Source organism: Leucopleurus acutus (genome assembly GCF_964270905.1).
Source record: "Leucopleurus acutus genome assembly, chromosome: 11".
Lineage (NCBI taxonomy): Eukaryota > Metazoa > Chordata > Mammalia > Artiodactyla > Delphinidae > Leucopleurus > Leucopleurus acutus.
The window spans coordinates 2,521,420-2,533,130 of NC_139152.1; the positions used below are offsets into that span (position 1 = coordinate 2,521,420).

The 11,711-nt window shown below is 44.0% G+C and overlaps 1 protein-coding gene across 1 annotated transcript; it reads right to left on the reverse strand.

Moving 5' to 3' along the window:
* Nucleotides 1-9,800: 9,800 nt before the first annotated feature.
* LOC309968831 (10 kDa heat shock protein, mitochondrial-like) lies at nucleotides 9,801-11,406 on the reverse strand. Its single transcript, XM_082850309.1, has one exon. The coding sequence runs from the start codon at nucleotides 10,813-10,815 to the stop codon at nucleotides 10,507-10,509; it is 309 nt and encodes a 102-aa protein (XP_082706435.1). The 5' UTR covers nucleotides 10,816-11,406; the 3' UTR covers nucleotides 9,801-10,506.
* Between the last annotated feature and the right edge of the window lie 305 nt (nucleotides 11,407-11,711).

Here is an 11,711-nt window from a genome sequence, read left to right on the forward strand (position 1 = left end):
TTCAGCTCTCTAAAGAAAACTTTGGTCACTGAAAGCTGGACAAGGTTAAAGACCTTTGGAACAAATTCTAATCTAATCTAATTCCACGAACCCGTTTAGCAGTTGACGTCAGCGGCTGGTGGTGTGGGCTTAAAGAAAATGTTAGATTGTCACAGCATTCTGTGGGAGGACCGGAAGAGAGGCGCTTTAGGACAGCTCATCAAAAGTTCACGTTTCCCCATCCGTCGTTTATCACTGGTGGAGCATCAGCAGTGCTCATTCCACGGGGTGAGAAACCAGAACCGTAGCCATGAGTCAGTTCCATCCCAGCCTGAAAAATAGAATCAGTATACATTTTAGTTAAGTCTAAAATCCAAGCTGCTTTTTCCACTTTAATTGCCATGATAATTGAACACACTCATCTCCACAGTCAAGTCAGGTTGCCCAGGCTTAGGAGTCGGGCTGGCCGTCAAGGGAAAGGCTGTGTTAGCTTCATCCGGAAGAGTCAGCTGCTTACCCAGCATTTCTCGTGGCTGTGCCCTCTCATGCAACTCAAGTGGCTCCAGAAAGGCATCAGTCATCGCGATTTTCACCATCATTATCATCAGTGACACGTCTATGTAATGATTATAGTAATGGCTTCCCTGGTGGCGCAGTGGTTGAGAGTCCGCCTGCCGATGCAGGGGACACGGGTTTGTGCCCCGGTCCGGGAAGATCCCACATGCCGCGGAGCGGCTGGGCCCGTGAGCCATGGCCGCTGAGCCTGCGCGTCTGGAGCCTGTGCTCCGCAACGGGAGAGGCGACAGCAGTGAGAGGCCTACGTACCGCAAAAAAATAAATAAATAAAATAATTATAGTAACAATAGCTAATATATATATAGAATATTTACCATGTGCTGAGCATTTTCTGAGTTATGTACATGCTCATGTAATCCTCAGCACAACCTCATGACATAGTACTATTGCTATCTCCATTTTACAGATGAAGAAATTGAGGCACAGAGAGTTTCGGTGACTTGTTTAAGGTCACACAGCTATTAAATAGCAGAGCCAGGATTCAGACACAGGGGCTATGACTATATTACCCAAGCACTTAACCAGCAGACTATGTAGCAAAGGGCACTATGCAGAGAACTTAATGAAGCAAGGTAAATAGAGTTGCTCTTAACATTTTTGGCGTTATAGACTCCTTTGAGAATCTATAACCCGCAGAAAACTAAATACACACACACATATTTGCAAATTGCCAGATGACTGTCCCTGCTCGTCCAAGACCTCACGTTGAACTTTACGACTCAATCCCAGGTTACGAAAGCCTGCTCCAGGCACTAGTTGCTTAAAAGTGTAAAATGGTTACCGCTACCAAAAGACAAAAGGATTGTTTAAAAGCTAGTGGCTCTGTGAAGGGTAGACTCAGAGCAAGAGTCAAACTGTGAGCCTTACACTCGCACCACATCACCAAGCCCAAGAACTGGCTAATTTTTTTCTTTAATATTTGCCATTTAGGGTTCTTCTGGCTGCGTTGGGTCTTCGTTGCTGTGCGCGGGCTTTCTCTAGTTGCAGCAAGCGGGGGCTACTCTTCATTGCAGTGCGCAGGCTTCTCACTGCAATGGCTTCTCTTATTGCGGAGCACGGGCTCTAGGCGCACGGGCTTCAGTAGTTGCGGCTCGAGGGCTCTAGAGCACAGGCTCAGTAGTTGTGGCTCGCGGGCCCTAGAGTGCAGTCTCAGTAGTTATGGCACGTGGGCTCAGTAGTTGTGGTTCGCGGGCTCTAGAGCACAGGCTCAGTAGTTGTGGCACATGGGCTTAGTTGCTTCGCAGCATGTGGGATCTTCCCGGATGAGGGATAGAACCCGTGTCCCCTGCATTGGCAGGCGGGTTCTTAACCACTGTGCCACCAGGGAAGCCCCTCCAACAAACTTCTTATCTTCCTAGCCTACTGTCTTTCAGTTCACTCTTCAATTAAATAAGCAATGTGGCACCTCTAACTGGCTGGTGTTCCTTTAAATTTAGCCCATTAAGAAAGAAGCTATGATCCAATCCACAACAATTTGGGAAAGGGGAACTCACACACAGGACATGGATGAAAATAACCTGAGAACATGCCAGGGTAACGTTGAAAGCAAGTGCAAACCCAGCTGGGTTACCACCGTGCCAACTGGATATATGACCCAGGAGGGACCAGTGATTAAATTGGCCCTCTAGAAAATCTGGAGATGGAAAGCCCAGAGCAATGATTTTAGAAGATCTTGTTGACAACAGAAGCAGACAACAGGAAATCCTCCCGGAACTGGGCTGATGCTAAGGACAGCTCTTTGTCCTCTGTAGAGCTCTGGATCTGTCTGTTATACTCTACTTTCCCTGTTTTAAAAACCATTCTCCAAACCATGCAGACACGTGCTTTTCAAGCCTGGGTGCAATCACAGGAGAACTCTGAAATATACAATTAAAAAATATACAGTGAAAAAATATTTATCTAGTGAATGCATAAATCTAGATACGCATTCACTGTATACTGTATATTATATTGATGACGGCTATATATAAAAAAGTGGAACTAAAGTACCTCACAAACTAGCATGCAAGATAGGGTGGTGTGTACAGACTTAAAGGATGCTAAGGTGCTTGTATTTTTCAGGAGGAGGGGAGGGTTCCTGAGTGACAGGCTGACGAGCAGACAGTCCATAAACAGCACATCTAAGAGTTCATAATGCCACTCCATTGGGAAGCAACTTAGCTCTAGAGAATGCTATCCTATGCCTACATGGGCATCTTCTCTTGGCCTCAATTTGGTTAATAAGTACAACTACGCTTTGGTCATTTCAGCAGCTCTGAGCCTTTATCAGACCTCACCCCTATTAAGGGGCACCTTCTTCTTGGGCTCCTGCAATAAGTTGCTAACTGGTCTCCCTGCCACCAATCTCACCACAATCCAAACTGTTCCATAAACTGCTGCCCAAATTACCTTCCAAACGAATTAAAAAGAGATTAAGTGCTAATAAATGCTACAGCATGGGTGCACCTGAAAACATTACACCAAGTGAAAGAAGTCGGTCATAAAAGGCCGCATATGCTATAATTCCATTTATATGAAAGGTCCAGGATAGGTGAGTCCACAGAGACAGAAAGTATTATAGATTAGTGGATGCCAGGGTGTGGGGTAAGAGAACAGAGAGTGACTGCCAGCCGGTATCAGATTCCTCTTTGGGGTGATGGACACGTTCTATAATTAGCTGGTGAAGATGGTTGCACAACCTTGTGAACAGACTAAGAACCACTGAACTGTACACCTTAAAATGGTGAATTATGTGGCATGTACATTATATCTCAATGAAAAGCAGAAACAGCAACAACAGAGAAGCCCTGTGCTATCTCTTACCGTGTCAAAGCAGGAAGGGGTCTTAAATATCATAGGATCCAACTTGATCGTTTTAAAGAGAAGGAAACTGAGGCCCAGAGGAGGGAAGTGGCTTGCAAAAAGTGACAGAGCTAAATCAATGCTGGGTGAGCTTGGGGAGGGGGGAAAGGACCTCTGCTGCCAGTATGGTGCCTTTTCTTTTTTTGTCAATTCTTTAACAAACATGAAAATTTTTAATTGTGTACAAAAATAGAGCAAATGGTATAAGCTCCCTGTATCCAGACCCAGCTTTAATAATTACCAGTATACAACCAACTTTATTTCATCTATGCCCTCACCCACTTCCTCCCCTCCCAGACTATCTTGAAGTGTATCTCAGACATCATATTATTCATACATAAATACTGTAGTATGTGCATGTTTTTATGTATTTTACCTATATGATCTATTTCTCACACACATATATGTGAATATACACAAAACTAAATAAATTAAAAAAATAGAAAGATAGAAAGAATCGTAACCAAAGAAACAGATAAAACTTTATTTGATTTTTTTTGGTTGGTTGTTTGTTCTTTTGGCTATGTGGCAGCTCGTGGGATCTTAGTTCCCCAACCAGGGATTGAACCCGGGCCCTTGGCAGTGAGAGTGTGAAGCCCTAACCACTAGACCATCAGGGAATTCCCAGAAATAGGTAAAACTTTAAATAAATCTAAATATGCATTCACTGTATAACTGTATATTATATTGATGATGAATATATATTAAAAAGTGGAACTAAAGTACCTCACAAAGTAGCATGTAAGAGAGGGTGGTGTGTATAGACTTAAAGGATGCTAAGGTGCTTGTATTTTTCAGGAGGAGGGGAGGGATGCTGAGTAACAAGATACTGCATGGTGCACTGGAAAACTTGTACAGCAATCTTCATGGACCAGCCTTTGTATCGGCAAGAGGACTGGAAACAACCAAACAATGCATCAGTAGAGGAATGGATATATAAATATGATATGTGCATCAAAGATGACATAAACAGATGGAGAAATATACCATGTTCTTGGATTGGAAGATTCAATACTGTGAAAATGACTATACTACACAAAGCAATCTACAGATTCAATGCAATTCCTATCAAACTACCAATGGCATTCTTCACAGAATTAGAACAAAAAAATTTTACAATTTGTATGGAAACACAAAAGACACCAGATAGCCAAAGCAATCTTGAGAAAGAAAAACGGAGCTGGAGGAATCAGGCTCCCTGACTTCAAACTATACTACAAAGTTACAGTAATTAAGACAATATGGTACTGGCACAAAAACAGAAATATAGATCAATGGAACAGGATAGAAAGCCCAGAGATAAACCCATGCACATGGTCACCTAATTTATGACAAAGGAGGCAAGAACATACAATGGAGAAAAGACAGCCTCTTCAATAAGTCGTGCTGGGAAAACTGGACAGCTACACGTAAAAGAGTGAAATTAGAGCACTACCTAACACCATACACAAAAATAAACTCCAAATGGATTAAAGACCTAAATGTAGACACTATAAAACTCTTAGAGGAAAACATAGGAAAAACACTCTTTGACGTAAACCACAGCAAGATCTTTTTTGACCCACCTCCTAGAGTAATGGAAATAGAAACAAAAATAAACAAATGGGACCTAATTAAACTTAAAAGCTTTTGCACAGCGAAGGAAACCATAAACAAGACAAAAAGACAACCTTCACAATGGAAGAAAATATTTGCAAATGAAGCAATGGACAAAGGATTAATCTCCAAAATATACAAGCAGCTCATGGAGCTCAATATCAAAAAAACAAACAACCTAATTAAAAAATGGACAGAAAACCTAAATAGACATTTCACCAAAGAAGACATACAGATGGCCAAGAGGCACATGAAAAGATGCTCAACGTCACTAATTATTAAAGAAATGCAAATCCAAACTACAATGAGGGACTTCCCTGGTGGCACAGTGGTTAAGAATCCGCCTGCCAATGCAGAGCACACGGGTTCGAGCCCTGGTCTGGGAAGATCCCACATGCCACGGAGCAACTAAGCCCGTGCGCCACAACTACTGAGCCTGCTCTCTAAAGCCCGTGCTCCACAGCAAAAGCCACTGCAATGAGTAGCCCACGCATTGCAACAAAGAGTAGTCCCCACTCTCCGCAGCTAGAGAAAGCCCACGCACAGCAATAAAGACCCAACACAGCCAAAAATAAATAAAAATAAAATAAATTAAAAAACAAACAAACAAAACTACAGTGAGGTATCACCTCACACCGGTCAGAATGGCCATCATCAAAAAATCTACAAACAATAAATGCTGGAGACGGTGTGGAGAAAAGGGAACCCTTTTGCACTGTTGGTGGGAATGTAAATTGATACAGCCACTATGGAGGTTCCTTAAAAAACTAAAAATAGAACTACCATATGACCCAGCAATCCCACTATTGGGATTATACCCTGAGAAAACCATAATGTAAAAGGATACGTGTACTACAATGTTCACTGCAGCAGTATTTACAATAGCCAGGACATAGAAACAACATAAATGTCCAACGACAGCTCAATGGATAAAAAGGAGGTGGTACCTGTATACAATGGAATATTACTCAGCCATAAAAAGGAACAGAATTGGGTCATTTGCAGAGATGTGGATGGACCTAGAGTCTGTCGTACAGGGTGAAGTTAGCCAGAAAGAGAAAAAGGAATATTGTACATTAATGCATATATGTGGAACCTAGAAAAATGGTACAGATGAACCTATTTGTAGGGCAGGAATAGAGATATAGACGTAGAAGACAGACATGTGGACACGGGGCCGGGGGAAGGGGAGGGGGGATGAAGTGGGAGATTGGGATTGACATAAATACACTACCATGTGTAAAACAGATAGCTAATGGGAACCTGCTGTATAGCACAGGGAGCTCAGCTCAGTGCTCTGTGGTGACCTAGATGGATGGGATGGGGAGGAGGGAGGGAGGTCCAAGAGGGAGGGGATATATGTATACGTATAGCTGATTCGCTTCATTGTACAGCAGAAACTAACACAACATTGTAAAGCAATTATACTCCAATAAAAACTTTAAAAAAAAACAAACAAAAAAACAACAGGACTGGAAACGACCAAACAATGCACGGGTGGAGGAATGGATCTATAAATGCGTGTGTGCATACGTTGCAATACTACGTATCATTAAGAAGAATAAGCTGCATCCAGGCAGAACAGTGTGCACAGATCTCAAAAACGCAGGGCTAACACCGAGCTGCAAAACAACATGAGGTGTCAAATGGCATTGACTGGAGTTAAAAAGAAAAACGTACCAGCTTGCAGAATGGAGAGAGAAAGAGAATAGGACTGAGAGCCCTCGTTAAAGGGATTTTTAGCGACATTCACAATGTTTTATTTCCTTGGAGGAGAAACAGATGATGCGCATGTAGCAAGAGTATAACCATTATAAACCTAGGGTGTGAGACTAGCGGTGGTGGTTATGTTGCTTGTGTTTTATATGTTATTATCTGTGCTTAAATTATTAAAATATCATACATTTCTGAAGATTTTACACCTCTATATATTTTAAGAAGAATTATGGCGTCTGCAGAGCAATCTAAAATGTTGGCCTGATGTCATCTGTATTGTGTAAACAATCCCGCTAAGATGTGGGTTTTATGGGGGCTGCACACGAGCTCCACGGAAGGATACCCACCATGTTTGCTCTGCATTCTCCCATCTCTACATTCTGACAAATTGATGCACGTGTTCAGCTTTTCTGTCCTCATGAATTTAACGCCAGCATGGAATTCAGGGTAAGTTAGAAAGGAGCATTCTGTTTGAAGTAACATCAAAGCTAATGTCATGAATTAAGGAGAAATGTTTCTCTTGCATGCATTTTTTATATTTACAATATTAACAGTGTCATAGTAGGAGTGGCTTCCGTTTGAGAAATACAGCTTTGTGGGTGAGGGCACAGCCAGATACCAAGTGGACTTTTCACCAGGCACCACGTGTAGTGGCCATCATGGACTCATGACTCAGAACACTACCCCCGTGGAGTACATCAGGTAACACGCCAGCTTCACATGGAAAGAAAAAAATACAACACTGTCAAAGTGAGAAAACTAAATGAGTAGTCTTTTCAAGTGAGATGTAAATTTTGTCATCTCTTCAGGGAAATGGGGCAGGGGAGGGATAAATTAGGAGTTTGGGATTAACATACACACACTACTATATATAAAATAGATAAACAGCAACTGTATAGCACAGGGAACTCTACTCAGTATTCGGTAATAAGCTATATGGGAAAGGAATCTGAAAAAGAACGGATATGTGTATATGTATAACTGCATCACTTTGCTGTACACCCGAAACGAACACAACATTGTAAATCAACTATAATATAAAATAAACATTAAATTTAACAAATAAAAAATAAATTACATCATCTCTTCAATTAATGGAAGTCCAAACTTCCATTAATTTAGTGATTTTTAAATTTTACTAAATTTAAAATCACTAAATTTAGTGATTTTTAAATTTTATGCTCAGAATATATATGGTGAATCAATGAATAAATCTTTGGGATTTCCTCCATTGACTAATTTTTTGTTTTGTTTTGTTTTGTTTTGTTTTGGCCACACTTGCAGGATCTTCGTTCCCCGACCAAGGATTGAACCCGTGCCCCCTGCAATGGAAGCACAGAGTCTGAACACTGGACCACCAGGGAATTTCCTCCATTGACTAGTTTTGTAAGACGTGTACTGCTGATGTGAGGAGGGAGGGTGAAAACAGGAGAGTGAATGGGGGAGAGGGTGCCAGCCTGAGGGGCCGAGCAGACAGCTGCCCGCAGTGACACGAGGGCAGACACTCAGAGCCGAAAGCCAGTGAAGAGAAGGTGATGACACGGCACCTCCAAGGTGAAGACCCCTCTGCCCCCAAGCAAGGTCCCGTCAAGGGGACCTCCTGTCTTGTTTAACTCTCGCTCCCGGGAGCTGGTTCTCCTCTGCCCTCAGATTCTCCGCCCTCAGAAAGGGATGTGATGTTAGCACCTGCCTGTCCATGTTCTTCCAGAAAGAGGGTCAGATTGGAGTGTGGGAGATGTGGAAGAGGCCAAATGTCCTTTCCAGCCTGAGTTTTGGAGATAATGTGAGACTGTAGAATGAGCCCTGCTTTTCCTGACACAGAAAAAACAAGCTGTGTCGACGGGTTCTTTGGTCTGGGCAAGGGCAGTATCCCAACCAAAGCTTGGGATGTTTCTGACAAATTATTAGAGATCATTTGATACAAAAAACAAAAACTAAAACAAAAACATGTCGAGGGCTTCCCTGGTGGCGCAGTGGTTGAGAGTCCGCCTGCCGATGCGGGGGACACAGGTTCGTGCCCCAGTCCGGGAGGATCCCACATGCCTCGGAGCGGCTGGGCCCGTGAGCCATGGCCGCTGAGCCTGCGCGTCCGGAGCCTGTGCTCCGCAACGGGAGAGGCCACAGCAGTGAGAGGCCCGCGTACCGCAAAAAAAAAAAAAAAAGTGTTGAGGATTGAAATCGTTAGTATTGTCTATTTTCCCCAGCTTCTATGCGGTAGCCAAATAAACTGCAACTGAAGGAAAAGGTCTCTGAGGACGAGGGTCAGCCGGATGAGAACGAGTTTAACTGTTTCCCAAGCAGTATCAGGTGTTTCCATTTCTCCCTGCTCTGAGTCTGCTGGCAGTGACGTTTCCACATCATCAGGCCCGTGCTGACCCCATGGCACCAAGTGGGAGGCTCCGGGTCCAGAGGGCAGGCCTCTGCGGGCACCCCCAGGGGCCCTCTCATTGGTGGAGGCAGTGTGGGGTGACAAGCCACAGCCACCTGGGCTCCCACCCAGACGGTTATTTCAAAAGCGAAAACAGAACAAAATGTTCTGATGAACACTGAGGCCATCAGGGTTGGGCCATCGCTGCAGAAAGTTACAAAACCAGGGTAGGGCTGGCGTCAGGCGACCGACCGCGGTATCTCTTCCAGACACCAGACTCCCTCTGCCCCAGTTCTGCTCCACGTCCAAAGATCAGGACTCGTCCTAAAGCCTGAAGCTGCAGATAGGCTTGTGCACACAGACTATGACACCGTCCTTGGAAAGAAAGCCAGCTGGGCACTGGTGGAAAGGCCATAGGGCAGTGGGACGCCAGCCACCTGCCCCGGAGCAAGGGCAGCTTGTGGGGACGCACGTGGGGGGAAGGGCTTTCAGCTGCAGCTCTGCTCTCTGGGCCCAGAAAACAGGTGGGCTGTTGGGATGTTTCCACCCCGTGGGGGGGAGTCTGGTGAAGACTCACTGCCTTTGTCGCTTGAGTGTTGCTTGCTGTTTTTAGTTTGGTTTTGTTGTTTTGTTTATTTTACATGTATATGTTAGGTTACTTATGTGTCATAGTAACATACATTTGTGTGTGTGTGTGTATATATATTTGTATATAAATGTCAAAGTTGTATTTCACACTCTCGTCAGGAAATTTGTAGGAAAACAATATAAGCTGGTTTGGTTAAAGATCGTGAGGCAGTACAAGACTGGTTACATGCTGCACCTTTGAAAGTCCATCAGCTGGATGGGCCACTTTTTAAAAAATTGTGCTCAAATAAGATAACATTTACCATTTTAACCATTTTTTAAGTGCACAGCTCAGTGGCATTAAGAACACACACACTGTTGTGCAACCGTCACCACCATCCGCCTCCAGAATTTTTTCATCTTCTCCAACTGAAACTCTGTCTGCATTAAACACCAGCTTCCCCTCCCCCTCCCCCAGCCCCGGGCACCCACCACCCTACTTCCTGTCTCTGTGGCTCTCTTTTGGGGGCCTTGTAGAAGTGGAATCCCACAGCATCTGTCCTGCTGTGACGGACTTCTTCCCCCCTCAGCACAATAGCTTCAAGGTTCCTCCATGTTTGTTGTTAGATGTTAGTTTGTTTTCCGTCGATTGGAAGGTTTATTTTTGTTTTTTTTTCATTTATATACCTTTATTTGGGAATGTTTAAATCAAAACAGAGAAACTAAATTTCAGAGACACTGAATATCATTGGTTTGGATATCATTACTTTATTATAAAAGAAACACAGAAATTATTTACACGATGAAAGATTTCAGAACTTCAGTGGCAGCTTCACGTGATGCCATTTCAATAGTGACTAATTTTAGTCGACGTATTTTCCAAGAATGTCACCATCTCTAGATAAGAAATCATCCTTGTCGTCTAGAACTACTTTGGTGCCTTCATATTCTGGGAGAAGAACTTTATCTCCAACTTTCACACTAACTGGTTGAATCCCTCCACCCTTTCCTTTAGAGCCGGATCCAACAGCTACTACCGTTGCTTGCAATACTTTCCCTTGTGATTTTTCTGGAAGCATAATGCCTCCTTTGGTTACAATTTCGGCTGCACTTCTTTCAACTAATACTCGGTCAAAGAGGGGAAGAAACTTTCTAAATGCCTGTCCTGCCATGACTCGGGTTGCAACACTTCGTACTCTCGCTCTCTGGCCGCCGCCGCCGCAAAGGAGAGATCCGCAGTCCGACCCCCCTGCCACGTGAACTCTGGTTTTGTTTTCTTGCTGAGGACTCTGATGTTGAGAACAGGACAACCATCTGAATGTTTGCCTGGCCAAGGGGCTTCTCTTTCACCACCCTAAAATATACTTACCTTTGCCATAGTGGACATTTTTCAGTGTTTTTTCCTGCCCATCCACTACATAACTGGCGTGTTAATAGCTGCTCACGGGAATTCCCTGGCGGTCCAGTGGTTGGGACACTGCGCTTCCACTGAAGGGGTCATGGGTTTGATCCCTGGTCAGGGAACTAAGATCCCACATGCCGCACGGTGCGGGCAAAATATAAAAGAAAAAAACTTTTTTTAATTAAAAAAAACAAAAAACCCAGCTGCTCACCACTCTCAGTACGGTCCGCACTGCAAGGGTGAGGTTGGAGGGCGTGCAACCCCTGCCTGCTTGGGCAAAGTCTCCGAGAACCCACAGAAGTCCTTTCTTTCTCCAGGAACATGAGGCCTCTTGATCTAGAGGGCAGGCCTGTGCTCACCTTCCTCTCCAAGTAAAACAGGCTCTTAAAACATGCTTTTTGTTTGCTTGTTCTTTATTTTTTTTATTATTATTATTTTTAAAATAAATTTATTTATTTATTTTGGGCTGCATTGGGTCTTCATTGCTGCACGCAGGCTTTCTCTAGTTGTGGCGAGCGGGGGCTACTCTTCGTTGTGGTGCGCAGGCTTCTCATTGCAGTGGCTTCTCTTGTTGCAGAGCAGGGGCTCTAGGAGCGCGGGCTCAGTAGCTGTGGCACGCGGGCTCAGTAGTTGTGGCTCACAGGCTCTAGGTGCGTGGGCTTCAGT

Excerpts from the sequence above, each read along its gene's own strand:
- LOC309968831 (XM_082850309.1), bottom strand. The coding sequence starts at position 10,815 with ATGGCAGGACAGGCATTTAGAAAGTTTCTTCCCCTCTTTGACCGAGTA.